Genomic DNA, 15,441 nt, shown 5'->3' with positions numbered 1-15,441 from the left:
ATAAGGGACAGATTACACACTTGGAGCAATGGCCTTGGTGAGCTCATCCTCCTTGTCTCAAAACCTCGTCTCTTCCATCAGTCTGTACTTCCTTGTCTGACCTTGTCTAAGAATCCCTAGTGAGGAAGGAAACAGAGCAAAGAGGACTTAACTCTACGTTCTCAACAAGGGAAAAAGATATTTTTGACAAAAGAAAACTGCTGGTGACTTGAAAGACAATTGAGGGGGGCAGAATGGGACATAAATAGGCTGCAGAATATTACAGATGACAATATCTGCAGAAAGTAGCATAAATCATCTCATCCTAGAAAAAGCATGATCAGAAAATGTTAGCTTTTTCTATCTACAATTGTCCATATTTGTCAGTATTTTTCATTGTTTGTTCTCAGTGCATCCTGACTGGATGTGTTGCTTCCAACTGGTCCAATCTCTTCACTAACATTTTTGGAAGAATGGGAAAATATAAAGAAATTCTCACTCCAACCCCCTTTCCCTTTCCCTTTTCAGGGACTTGAATATAGAATCATCCTAACTAGAGCTCTTCCACCACTAGGTTGGCTCACCCCTTGGCTGGCTCACTCCTTGGCTGGCTCACTACTCAAATTCCTCAGACAATTAAGATTGCCCAGAGGCATGGGGAACTGGTTTGGTTAGTCTAACCTTTGCTTCTTCTTCTATAAATCCTTTTCAGCTATGGGAGAAAAAAAACAAGCAAAAAGAAGTTGTGAACCTCCAGTGCAATTTAATTTAACCCATAATATTGTTACATTTATTCATTATTCATTCATACTTATAACAACTTCAAAGATGACTTTTGCTCAAAAAACAAATTAACATATATTAAAATGACAAAATACGTCATTCTATCATTTCTATGTCTATGAACATTCTAAATATAAAATTATGAATATTTTATTTGAGACAGTATAATAATTAAAAGAAATTATCTAATAGGACTTCGTGTGCTTAATATTATCTGGAAAGCTTCATATTAAGTTTCTTTTTTCATACATTTCTTTGAGTATATATGTGATTCTAAATTAAATAAATGACATCGTGGAAGATGTTTAACATGATGTAATTATATTTAAACTTAATTCTGGTGTTAGACTTTTTTAGTTTGATTAAGATTTGTAATATTTCATTAAAAATTAGGAAAGCCTCTTAAATCTGGTTCCATATCAAAGTGATTTCTGTATTTTGATTCAAAACAAGAATAAAGTAAAAATTATTTTTAACATAAATACACAAGGGGAAATCATTAGGAGAGTTTTACAAGTTCTCATGCTGAGAAATAGAAATTTGTTCTTTTACAAATTATTCAACTAAGATGCTGGTGAAAATGATAGCCAGTTATCACAAAAAAAATTTCCCTTTCTATTAACTAATGACAAGTAATGTAATAAATGATTAAGATTCTTAAAGTTTAATTGGAAATATTGCTTCATTTCTAATATATGTATATAAAAATTAAGAAAAATCCATTTAAACATTTTTTCCCTTCTATAACTGACATATCAGCTGCATTCCCATAGAAACTCTCATTGAATGTCTGGCCAGTGTTGCTGAACAGCTTATTTGAAAATCGACCAGATTGAAGAATATTAACATAAATAAAATAAACTTCATTTGTGAAACAGCCTCACTACTTAAAAGGAGAGGCAATATAAAATTTATTTTTACAGATTGTTTGTGGGTTATCCATGATGACTTAAAGATGACATATAAATCTTATGCCCAGAAATCCAGGTCTTCAAATAGCTTGACGTTAGTACTGCCATGATGCAAAAATTCTTAATATCTTGGTCACACTATTACACAGTTAATGACATATGAAGATATGATTACAGGGTAACAGAAGGGAATCAGTATGCCATGCTAGCTCAAGATACAGAAGAGAAATAAGGACATAGGGATGTTCTTAACCATTCTTTGTGAATTGGTTTAATACTCAATTGTGGTGGTTTGGAAACAAGTTGATGACAGGTTGAAAACTTTAAGAATATGTTGAGGTTAATCACAAAGAGCCAAAGATTGATAACATTACCATACAAATGCCAAAATCCTTGAATCCCTAATTTAAAAGGTTTTGAAATGCATTAGAAACAAACCTGTGGTGAATCAAACATTTACACATTTGTTTTCACAGAGGAACTGTCTGTAAGATAAGTAGTTAATTGTTCACCGATTTAGATACCATTAAGGAATTTTTAGCAGGAGACATTTCACTTAGACCATAATCACAAATTACTAAATGACAACCACTAGGTTAGCCACTCAGATTTTCCTTTCTTGCCCAATAAAAGCTTTTACACCTTATGAAGATATTCAGGCTATAGACCTCTTTGTTTAAATACACACCATGCCCTTAAACTGATTAATTAATAATACTGAATAATTGAGGGGTCTATGATAGGAGGAAATAATGGAAAAGGAGGGAGTGGAACATACAAATAAGATATCTTTGCTTTTTTTTTTTTGCAAGAAAGTCAGTGTGACGGAGTGAAAAAGAATGCTCAAACTAATCTTTGAGCATTGCTTTGCTTCACTTAATTATATGGTCATGAACAAACGACTTATCACCTCTGAACATCTTCATTTTTATCATTGTAAAATGGATATATTTGTAACAAGTTTATTGTGAGAAAAAACATTTTGTAAGTCTAAAATTTTTGTGTATTAAAATGAGTCATTTTGGCCATTTAAAAGTTATAGAAAATGTGATTGATGAGGAGGATCAGTTAATGTATAATGCCTGGCAAAAGGCATTGTAGTGGAAGGGACATTGAAGTTGACATCCAAAGGAAAGCCTCTCTTAGAATCCCAGTTTTATAGCATCAGAGATATATAGCACATCATCTCAGATTCTAAGGATCGACTTATTTTCTTGAATTTCTTAAAGGGTAACTGTGAGGAAAAGTGTTTGCAAATATTTAAAGTATTATATTAATCATTAGTTTTTTTTATTATTATTAATGGACTGGAATTTTAAACTGTTAGTTTATGGCTTCATTTCAGGTCTAGCCCATTTTTCTCATGGCTATCATATTTGAAATATTCTAGAATGTTCTCATGTTATTTTTTGAACTTTATTGAATATTTGGAATAACTGAACTGTTATCTACATTTTATAAAATGTATTTTAATATAAATCTTAATATTATGGATTAGAGCTGGAAGGAACCTCAGAAGTCAGCTAGTTCAACAATTTTATCTTATAGGAGAGACAATGAAGGCCCAGGGACAGCAAATCATGTGCTTAAGACCATACATGTAGTATCAGAGATAGAATTTGAGCCAGGTTCTCTTAATTCTAGTGCTTTCCCACTATGGCACCTGTCACTGTAATACTATTTATGTCTATGATATATATATAAAAGCATTTGATTGTGAAACTATTTCATCTCAGTGAGAAGAATTCCTAGGTATATTGGTCAAATACTTCCTCTCTCGTGCGCATGTGTGTGTGTGTGTGTGTGTGTGTGTGTGTGTGTGTATGATATGTGAGAGAGAGGGAGAGAGAGAGAGACAGAGAAGAGTGAGTTCTTTGGGATCCTTGCCATATATTCTTATAATATTCATTAGTTAATAAAAATTGGTGTTAGATTAGTTTGCATTGGATTGGACTGGATTACGAGGATTAATGAGAATTAGCATGGCATAGTGGGCAGAGGACCAGCATTAAAATTAGGAAATTTGGGGTTCTAAGGCACTTTTTCTGACGGATATTGATTTTACCATTATGGGCAAATCAGTTGATATTGACTATTCTAGTTGCTAGTCTACATTATCATTAGTGAAGGATATTTCCTCACCAGGCATTCATAATAGCAATGAAATTACAGTTGTGGGGAAAGCAAATAAATAAAGTGATCAATGCTGCTAAATTTAATGGTGGTGTAATATTCATTTGAGGAGTAATATAATTCTAATATGTGGACTAATTCATTATTATTACATGGTTGAGATAGTCTAATATATAGGACTAATATAATTCTAATTTAGTAATTCTTACTATATGAATATATGTCCATATATGTATATAACAGAATTACATATTTATTATTATTTGTTTAAATATTATTAATTTTACACTAATTCCATATCTGAGAAGTCCCCTCTCTGAAGGGGGAACATATTTACCGGACTATTTTGGCTAACTTCGACTTGAACCAGGCAACTTCATGACTGGTTTAGACCTTCAAATTCCAGGAGGATGTTGGTGACTATGAAAATAGAACTGGTGTTATTAAAAACAAACAAAAATGACCCAGCATTCATACTTGGCTCCCTGATTGAAAAAGTACAGTGAATTTGACCTAGCCCAGGTGATTCTAGTATCGCCTTCAAGGGATCATTTTTGTTTACCTTTTATAGAAACAAACACTGGAATGATGGGTATGGATTTTCATTGGTCGTGTTGAGGCTTGTTTTTACATTAGAAGGTAAAAAATTATGATTTGTTATATGACCTTTAAAAGAATGTTTTTCAGGGCTCTAAATAAACCTTTTTCTTTTTCTTTTTCAGAATTGGCTATAACTCATAAAAATGCAAGGTGAGTGAGTGAGTGCTGATGTGCATGCCTTTTCAGATTTGAATCATGCTGTTGTTAGTTTGGTCTAATTCATTTACTTTACTAAAAGATAGCTTTCATGGAATGTATATAATCTGGAAATGTTTATAATGTAAGGACAAAACATCAAAACAAAGTGAATAGATATGTATATACAGCATATACATATAAACACACAATATACATGCATCTCTTCACAGATATACACACAAATGCAATTTGGAACATGTTTCTGTTTCTATGAATGACAGTAACATTGATATTACTTTGCTTTTACATTTGGTTTGGCTCATCATTATTTTTTGTAGTATCTCTCCTGTCTTTTACTTAGTAGGTACTTTAAAATAAATATCTTTTGTGTTAGATTAGATTGGACAAACTCAGTTTGGAAAGTTTCCTACTTAGATGGTAGCCACCAATTGATGTTTGTTTGTTTTTTCCTATCAAAAACAATAGCTCATGCTGGGTGTCTGTTAAAATATGGAGGGATTACAATCTGTATCATTGGAAGAAAACTATGATAGAGATGAAAACACGTCCTTGAAATAGTAAAGTATTTGCATCATGTTTTCAGAGATATAATTAGCCATTTTTGTACCTGAGGTAATTTGGTTAGGGAGAATGGAAGGAATCTTGAAAAGGAAATTTTCCTTCTAGTAGCTTCCTATTTTAATGAATGATTCTTCCTAATTAGACCCTTAGCTCAGTTGTTTCTGTGTTGCAGAAAGAACCTAAATATTGTAGGTATGTTCTAAATTTTCACAGCCTAAGACAAAGTACCAGCTGCCCCATCTTAGTTATAGCCCTGCACTTTATCTATTTCTTTGATGTTCATAAAAAGCATGACAAAGTGTTTGTCAGAATTTGAAGAGATTAGTCTGAGCGCAATAGAGTATAAACTCTTAACTGTTTGTAACAAAGTATGACTTCATGCCAGCCTAGCCAAGATACAACTTTGTTATGTTGATACAATTCATAGAACTGTTCAATTCTCTATCTCCCTTTTCCTCTTTGAAAACAGCCTTTTAAAATATCTAAAATAAGTAGTTTATGTTCGATTCTATCCCATGACACAGTTCTCTTAGTTTAAAAAAAAGACAGTATGATTTGTAAAAATTATTTTTTCTAGATTTATATTAGACCAAAAAATCCTCAAATGCCTTGAGATTAGAATGACATTTTCTTTTACAGTTGCGGTTTTCTCTAGCCCCCACAGGTCCTACTGCACCTACAGATGATACAAAAAAATCAACTGATGCAGGACCAGAAGCCCCTCCTTCCTATGTTTCTCATTATCAACCAGGTATGTTTAGTTTTCTAAAAGGTAACTTTTTTCTTTCTTTGACTTATTTTTAGGCTTCATGGAAAAGGTTGTAAGGAAATATATTTTCTTAAAATACATGTTTAATGAATAGCTCTTGTCTGGGAATAATATCCTTTTTAATGTGTTTGTTTAAAGAACAAAACTTTCTAGAAGCAGGACCTCCTGTTTGATAAGAGTTGTTGGGAAAATTCAAAATCAGATTGGCAAAGATGAGAATTAGGCCAGTATATTATATGGTATATCACAATATAAAAGATCAAGCATTAATATAAAAAGTAGAAAACAGAGGTAGGTACCTCAAAGGAGGCATATAGTACAATAGAAAGAGTGCTAAAACTGGAATTGGGAAATCTTAAGTATGAACCTAGTCTCAGACATTTAATAGCTTTGTGATTTTATTTAAATCACTTAAACACAGTCTCCCTCACTTTCCTTATCTATAAAACAAGGGTAATAACAGCAGCTATTTCTCAAGGTTTTTGTGAGGACCAAGTGAGATAATATGTATAAAGCACTGTAAACAACTTAAAGTACTATAAAAATATTGGTTATTATTATTATTATTGTTATTGTTTTGCATTTCACAAATGTGGTTAAGGGGAGAATTCTTAACCAAAGGAGACAGAGGAGATCATCAAAGATAAAAGAGACAATATGGATTTCATAAAAATTGAAAAAAAAATTGAAAAAAAAACACCTTTTGCACAAACAAAAACAGTGATGATGAATGAGAAAGTATTGGGTGGAGAAAAGAAATCTTTCCTTCAGATGTATGATAGCCAGGATAATTCAGGCCAAGATATCAGTAAAGTATTTAGTAAACAATGAACATTTGCCAGGTACTGTGCTAAATGGTGAGGATACAAATAGAAGAAAGATAGTCTCTACCATTGAGGACCTTATATTTTAATTTGAGAAGACAACAAAGGTAAAAGAAAGCTACATGAAATCCAGGGTTAGGGCAGGATAGGGTGACCAATGTAGGCAGAGTCATGGTGAAGAAAGAATTCTAGGGAGTCAAAAGTGGGACCCAGAGAGGAATGAAGGAATGAACATGGTTACTCTTGGGGTACCTAGGTGTCACCATGGATGGAGTGCCAGGCTTGTAGTCAGGAAGATGTTTTGTCATTCTCTTCTCTAGCTCATTTTACAGATAAGGAAACTGAGGCTTAGAGTCACACAGCTAGTTAAGTGTCTGAGGCTGAATTTCAACTCAGGATTTGAACTCCTTACTGACTCCATACCTGACACTCTATCCTCTGTGTCACATATCTAGATCACAATCTATTAGTGTAACTGATAGTTCAGCTTTTCTATTTGATAAAGGAAAAAGGACTCTGAACTGGGAGCAGGAAATATGGATTTAAGTTTTTTTTCTTCCTGTATTTTTGAACTATATGACCAATTATTTAGTTTCTCAGAGACTCAGTTTCTTATTATGTAAAATAGGGTCAGATAATTATGTGACAAATTCACAGGGTTGTGTGAGAATATATTTTGTAAAACTTAAAACATTATAAATGAACATTATTGCTATTCTTTAATAATAATGATAATATATTTTATACTTGGCACAGGTAATACATGGAAGGAAATACATGAAAACAGCTGGGATGGTTAGATTAGCAATGAAACAGTACAGGGTGGGGCATTCATTTCCTTCTCAGTTTTTGAACAACTATAGTTATTTATGACATTCAGATATTTATGTTAATATATAATGTAAATATCAGCAGATGGAACTGTTGCTCTTGAGATTCTCATTTTCAGATTTATTTTCTTTTTTGGATGAATTTCTGAGCTTCACCTGACATATACTTTGTCAATATAAAATTAAGCTTTAAAAAATCCTAAAAAGAAACTGCTAACTGATCCTGTATATGGAAATTAAAGTTAGCAATTGATAAATCTTTCTTATTTAAAATAATTTTTCTTTTAAAGAAGTATAACTGAACTATCAGTCTCCAAACTTTAAAAAATCTATTATAAAAAATATAGCTTTACTGTCTATTGAATTTCCAATATTCTGAGATTTCACATGGAAAATAAATCACTATGCTATACAAATAGTGGAACAAGTACCTGATATTTATCTGTGATTCCACATGTGACTTCTTTTGTAATATATTTCTCTTTAAAAATCAGTGAAGTGAATTTATGTAAATCTTAATTATATTTTCCATTGATTTGAATTCTAGACCTAGATATGGGTATGTTTCCACCAAGTTTTTCCCAAAAAATATTTTCAAAATTACATTTATGAATGAAAAACTGTATTAGTAACATGTTTAAATGGAGGAATATTAATAATTATTTAATAAAATATTAAAATAGTAGCAAATGAGTAGTAAAAATACTTTATTAAAATTTAGTAATACCTGAAAGAGAAAGGGCCCCTCTGAATTGCATGTTTCAATCTCTTTGCCATTCCTATTGTATAGTGACAAAAAATTATACATATATACATATGTATGTATATATATGTAGCATCTAAGAATGACCATATGAAAGTTTCAGACTGATTTTGTCAACATAACTACATATTGTATGCATAATTACGTATATGTCTGCAGATATTCATGTATAATAACTCATAACTGCATAGCTCCTTAAGGTTTATGAAAACCTTTTTTCACAAGTTCCATGTGATCTTTAGCAATGAATATTCAGAATCTATATAATCTAATATTGTCTTTATAGAGAGAGTATATAAGGCATCAACTCATTGGTGACTCATGAAAAGCAAGTCCTTAGTACTTTTTTTCGGGAGTACAGAATTTTATTTTGTTAGTAACCAAGCAGAAACAGATCAGAGTAGATAGTTGTTAATCCGATTGAAGTAGTCTAATATCAGAATTTAAGGAATTTTTTGGGAAAAAAATTCTGGAATCCTTTTGTTTATCACCTCATAGTGGTTTTGCAGTATACCCCACCAGCATTAAATCTCTGCTTCTAAACAAAGATAGGAAGAAAGCAAAACCAACCAACACAGCAACTCTACAAAGAGCCATCATTTTGAACTCAAAATAAATATTCCTTTTAAATCTTGGGTGTCCTTTAAGTTTTTAGCCATTTATTCCAGAATGTTTAATTTTAGGAGCTTATATATAAATATAACAACATAAAGAGTTGGACATTTTTTTGCAACTGGGATATGACAAAATATTGTTTTCCCAATTGGACCTTTCATAGAATATTATAGCCTAGGATTGGAGGAGCTAGGTAACATAGTGGATAGACTACCAGGCCAAGAGTAATGAGGACTTGGGTTCCAATGTCACCTCAGGCACTCTGGGTAAGTCACTTAAACTCAATTGCTTAGCCCTTGCCCTTCTGCCTGAGAATTGTTACTAAGATAGAAAGTGAAATTTTTTTTCTCTTTTTTTTTGGAATAATATTAGAGTTGGAATAAAACCATAAAGAGCATGAAATCCAGCTCTTCTCATTGTTTAGGTGAGAACACTACAGTTCAGAGTGTATAAGTGACTTTCCTAAGACGATACAGGTCTGACATAGACAGGATTTGAACTAAAGTTCTTTGATTCCAAACCCAAAGACATTTTTTCTGCTACACCTGTTTCTACATCATTGTTTTTTTTCAAAATTGAATAAATTCATAGAGATCTAAAATAGAGCTTTTTGCAAATTAATGAATTCAATTAACAACCACTGAGCAGTTAGTATGTGTACAACATTATTGTAGACATACTCCCACCTTTAAGGAAAGTAGGAGATATGTTACTCTATATTCTTTCTAAAACTGTAATAATAGCTTGTGTCATAATATGGTTTTATTGCCTTCTGCATTTTGAAAATTGTATAGTGTTCATCTTCAAAAAGACTAATTCTTTTTTTTAAAAACTCTATCTCTTCCAAACTCAGGACCTCCTGCACCAGGGGGCTATCCTGCCACAGGCTATCCAGTGCCAGGGCCTGGTGGCTATCCAGGACCAAATCAGCCAGTTGGCTTCCCTATGTATCATCAGGGTGGTGGCCAACCAATTGTGTATCAGCCTGGCGTCAGTGCGAATCCAAATCAACCTCCCCAGATATCATGGATGCCAGGACCACCTCCGCTCCCAAACTGCCCACCTGGTTTGGAATACCTAGTTCAGGTGGTTAAATCTTCTTAATCTTTAGTTCAGTAACTCTAAGATGTGTTAATTATGCACACACCAGACAAATATGTACTTTGTTTTTCAGTGTTATTAAGACATTTCCATGGAAAGCAATGGCAGGACTTGGTAAAATTAATTATAAGAGAGAGGGGACAGTGGAAAAGTGAAAACAACTCTTATTTTTCTCTGGTTATCCTCCATATCTGAGGTGCTCTCTTTCATCTCCTCTGCCTCTAGATTTTCTACAAATTCAACTGAAACCTGTCCTACTCTAGGAAAGAATTCCTCGTCTCCCTTCTTCCCTTTTTCCACCTTCCTCCATACTCCCCTTCCCTCCCCACTCTACTCTCCATCCTGGCAATGACCAAAGAATAGTCAGTTAGAGAGCCAAGAAGGTCATAGCCATAGATAGATGGACTTAATAGCCTAGAGTATGAATCAGGATGACGAATGGAGTTCGAGCAGACAATTTCAGCAGTGTCAAAGCCAAGAGAGTGAGACACTAGAGGCAGAGAAACAAAGGCATGAAAATAGACTCTGGGCATGCCCATATTGGGTAGGAGAGGGAAATGAGCAATGAAAGAGGTGATATTTCATTTGCTACATTTGTTTATATTCATTCATGTAATATGTACCTATTGCCTATCTGCTATAGGTCAGACTCTGTGCTCTTGCTTCTTTAGGTGATGACAAATATATATTAAAATTGATTCCTGCCCTGAGGAAACAATGGATGCGTGAAAGTGTATTTTGTCCGTTTTTTTTTTTTTCTTTCTCACATTTGGACTTTTCCATTAAACTCCCTCTTTTTCTCTTCTCACCTATCAAAACCTGGCCTCTAGGAAGGATTTGGTATTCTGGTATCAATCATTTATACCTAATTGTGAATTTAAAATGTGAATATAAAGTGTATCCTTTGGTAGATTTACATTTTAATGTTTCATTCTTGCCATGAAAGGAAAGGTTCTGTCCCCTTTTTTCACGTACATAATTACTGTGTCTGTAAGACACTCACAGAGATAAACAGACAAAGAGCAAAAGGGAATTCTTCAATCTTGCCTGTTGATAGGCCCTCCTGACTATATAAATGTGACTAAGCATAACTACCTGGAAATTTAAAAAAAAATCTAATTATGTAAGTTAGTATCAAAGGTCATGCTAATGAAATACTTGGGGATAATATGATAAAATATTTAATTACTCATACCCTTGACTACTTTGCTGTTTAGGTTGAGGTATTTCAGTCAATATATGTAAAATCTCAAACCAATTTAATAATAATTTTTATTTTTTAGAAAAGTTATCATGGTTTCATGATTCATGTTCTTACTTTCCCCTTCACCCCTGACCTCCCCCCCATAGTTTTAACATATGTCATCAATCAATACTTATTTCCAAATTGTTGATAGTTGCATTGGTGTAGTAGTTTTGAGTCTACATCCCCAATCATGTCCGCCTCAACCCATGTGTTCAAGCAGTTACTTTTCTTCTGTGTTTCCTCTCCTGTAGTTCTTCCTCTGAATGTGGGTAGCATTCTTTTCCATAAATCGCTCAGAATTATCTTGGGTCATTGCATTGCTGCTAGTATAGAATTCTGTCCATTACATTCTATTTTACCACAGTATATCAGTCTCTATGTACAGTGTTCTTTTGGCTCTGCTCCTTTCACTCTGCATCAATTCCTGAAGATCTTTCCAGTTCACATGGAATTCCTCCAATTTATTATTCCTTTCAGCTCAATAATATTCCATCACCAGCATATACCACAGTTTGTTCAGCCATTCCCCAATAGAAGGATATGCCCTCGTTTTCCAGTTTTTTTGCCACCACAAAAAGCGCAGCTATAAATATTTTCATACAAGTCTGTTTATCTATGATCTCTTTGGGGTATAGACCCAACAAAGGTATGGCTGGATCAAAGGACAGGCAATCTTTTATAGCCTTTTGAGCATAGTTCCAAATTGCCATCCAGAATGGTTGGATCAGTTCACAACTCCACCAGCAATGCATTAATGTCCCAATTTGGCCACATCACCTCCAACGTTCATTACTCTACTCTATTTTAGTCAATCTGCTAGGTGTGAGGTGATACCTCAGAGTTCTTTTGATTTGCATTTCTCTAATTATTAGAGATTTAGAGCACTTTCTCATGTGCTTATTGATAGTTTTGATTTCTTTATCTGAAAATTGCCTATTCATGTCCCTTTCCCATTTATCAATTGGGGAATCACTTGATTTTTTTATACAATTGATTTAAATCCTTGTATATTTACTCCTGTCAGAGTTTTTTGTTATAAAGATTTTTTCCCAATTTGTTGTTTCCCTTCTGATTTTTGGTTGCATTGTTTTTGTTTGTACAAAAGCTTTTTAATTTAGTATAATCAATCATCCAATTCACATGCAGAGTTATAATTATCAGTTGTGTATTCCCCAACATTTTGGTATCCTCTCTTAATTCTACCCCTTCTTCTTAGGCTATTTCCTTTTAAACCAGTGATTTGTTTTAAACCAGTAACCCTTGTCCCCTCCCTTGTTATTCCCCTCTTTTTATTTTTAAGGCCTAACTAATCCCCACTCCCTTCTCCTCCCCTCCCTTTTTTGACCTCCCCACTCCTTTGCTCCCCTTGGTTTATCCCTTCTGACTTTCTCAGTAGGGTTAGATAGAGTTCTATATCTCAATGGATATAGCTACTCTTCCCTCTCAGGGTTAATTCCACTGAGAGTAAGGTTTAAATATTACCTCTTAATGCCCTCTTCCTCTCCTTCTTATAATAGTATTCATCCCCTCCCCTTCCCATACTCTCTTTGTGTATAATAGAATATCTTATTTTTCTTATTCATTCAAGTTTCTCTTGGTGTCTCCTACTATTCACCCACCTCTTTCCCACCCACCCCCTTATCATCTTAGACCATATAGTGCTCCAACCTCTCCCTGCAAATAATTCTTCTAATTACTATAATAGTGGATACTATAATAGTGAATAGAGTTCACTACAGAGAATTACACATAACATTTCTCCATATAGGAATACAAATAATTAAATTTTATTGAAACCCTTAAAGAGGCAAATTTAAAAATAAGAGTTTTCTTTCTTTCCCCTCTGTTTCTTATTTACCTTTTCATGTTTCTCTTGGTTTTTATGGTTAGATATTGAACTTTCCATTTAGTCCTGGTTTTTCTGTGCAAATACTTGGAAATCTTCTATCTTGTTGAATGCCCATAATTTCCCCTGGAAGTATAGAGTCAGTTTTGATGGGTAGGTGATCCTTGATTGTAGACCCATTTCTCTTACCTTTCTGAATATCATATTCCAAGCCTTGTGGTTTTGTAGTGTGGAGGCTGCCAGATCCTGTGTGATCCTGATTGTTGCTCCTTGATATCTGAATTGTCTCTTTCTGGCTTCTTGTAAAATTTTTTTCTTTTACTTGGAAGCTCTTGATTTTGGCTATTATATTCCTGGGGGTTGTCTTTTCAGGGTTCAGTGTAGAAGGTGATCTATGGATCCTTTCAATGTCTATATTGCCCTCTTGTTGTAGAACTTCAGGGCAATTTTGCTGAATAATTTCCTTTAGTATGGAGTCCAAATTTCTATTAATTTCTGCTTTTTCAGGAAGACCAATGATTCTCAAATTATCTCTTCTAGATCTGTTTTCTTGATCTGTCAATTTCTCAGTGAGATATTTCATGTTTCCTTCTATTTTATCAGTCTTTTGACTTTGCTTTATTTGTTCTTGTTGTCGTGAGAGATCATTGTCCAATTCTTGTCTTTAGAGACTGGTTTTCTGCTATATTCTTTTGATTTTCCTTTTCGATTTGGTCTATCCTGTTTTCCAGCTGTTTGATTTCGGTCTCCAATTTGCTTATTAATTCTTTTGATTTGGGGGCATCTTTTTCTAATTGCCCAATTCTAGCCTTTAGAGCCTGGTTTTTGGCTATAATCATTTGGTTTTCCTTTTGAATCTGGTCTGTTTGGTTCTTCAAGGCTTCCATCTGGTCATTTCTGGTCTTCAATTTGCTTAGGTCTTCAATTTGCTTATCAATTCATTTTATTTCTGAGCCACACTTTCTAATTACGAAATTATGCCTTTTAAACTGTTATTTTCTTGCCAGTTCTCTACCATCTTTCTCATAATCTCAGATTTTAACTCTTTAATAGCTTGTGACCAGTTTTCATTTTTGGGGGAAGGTTTGGATAAGATACTTGTTTGTTCTCCTCTGCTGTTTGCTCTGTTGTCTGGATTTTTTCTGTGTAAAAGTTGTCGAGTGTTAAATATTTCTTCTTGATCTTTCTCTTCTGGGGTTCTTGTCTCTGGCTTGCCATTGTTAGCCCAGCACTCTCTCAGCTTTATCCTCACGCCAAGGGTTTGTCTGCGCTCTTTAGGCTCCTGAGGTCTCAGGTCTAGTTGTTCTCAGGGTCAAGCCTCCTGGTGCTCCCCTTGCTTTTTCCTCTGCCTGAAGATCCTTTAACAGTCTCAGGGAGCTGCTTCCACAGTCTTGCACTGATTGCACTGGGTCCCCATTCAAGGTCCACGCCTGAGCTCAGAATCCGAGTGTGTAGCTGCAACCAAGCCTGCACTCAGGGTCTGTGTTCAAAGTCCACACGTTCTTTAGCTTCTTGGGTTCTTAAGTCTTGCTGCTCTCAGGAACAGGCCCTGGTGGTCCCAGGTAGCTCAAGGACTTAATGGATGCTATAAACTTTCTCTAGCTCTTGTGCACTGGCTTTGGCCCTGAAGGTGGTGTGGGGGGGAGGGGATTGCTCAGCTTGCATTTTAGTAGAGCTATTTCACCCCCTTATAGCATGGAAATGCCCAGATCCCACGTACCTTCAATGTTGCACCCTGTTGTGGGGTTCCTTCATTCCTCTGTATTTGTTTTTATGTCCCCTTGTGGAGTCCTGTATGTTTCAGTTAGGAGAGGTTAAGCAGCTGCTTTTTACTCTGCCGCCATCTTAACCCAGAACTCAAACCAATTTAATATAATCTCATACCTACCAAGAAATTCAGTGGAAATACTCAGAAAAAAAGATATTCATTATTTATACTAGCTATCTCTATCTGATTATTCTCTTTCTTCAGAGTGAAGTTGTCTTTGTCTAACTGATAAAAATTTATTTTTTGTTTGAATTTGATTTTTTTATTCTGTTTTATTCATTTTAATAACACTTTGTTTTATCCCAACAGCTAGACAAAATAATGGTTTACCAGCAGGTTGAAGTTCTGGAATGTAAGTATATTTTTTTTTCATTTATTAATATACATTTTTAACATGGTTACCTGATTTATGCTCCTCCTATCCCCTTTACCCCCACCCCCCCGCAATCCCCCCACCCATGGCCGATGCGCATTTCCACTAGTTTTGTCATGTGTCCTTGATCAAGACCAATTTCCAAATTGTTGGTAGTTACATTGGTGTGGTAGTTTCGAG

At 34.3% G+C, this 15,441-nt stretch overlaps 1 protein-coding gene across 1 annotated transcript in view; it reads left to right on the top strand.

Moving 5' to 3' along the window:
* The window catches only part of PLSCR4 (phospholipid scramblase 4), a 58,443-nt gene that overhangs the window by 24,221 nt on the left and 18,781 nt on the right, over positions 1–15,441 (top strand). Inside the window, exons 3-6 of the mRNA XM_044669462.1 lie at positions 4,529–4,556; positions 5,782–5,877; positions 9,781–10,013; positions 15,198–15,240. Of these exons, the coding sequence (XP_044525397.1) occupies positions 4,550–4,556; positions 5,782–5,877; positions 9,781–10,013; positions 15,198–15,240 (379 nt within the window). The 5' untranslated portion in view covers positions 4,529–4,549. The remainder of the gene's footprint in view (positions 1–4,528; positions 4,557–5,781; positions 5,878–9,780; positions 10,014–15,197; positions 15,241–15,441) is intronic.

The sequence above is a fragment of the Gracilinanus agilis genome, chromosome 3, assembly GCF_016433145.1.
Source record: "Gracilinanus agilis isolate LMUSP501 chromosome 3, AgileGrace, whole genome shotgun sequence".
Lineage (NCBI taxonomy): Eukaryota > Metazoa > Chordata > Mammalia > Didelphimorphia > Didelphidae > Gracilinanus > Gracilinanus agilis.
This window is presented reverse-complemented; position numbering and strand designations above follow the sequence as displayed.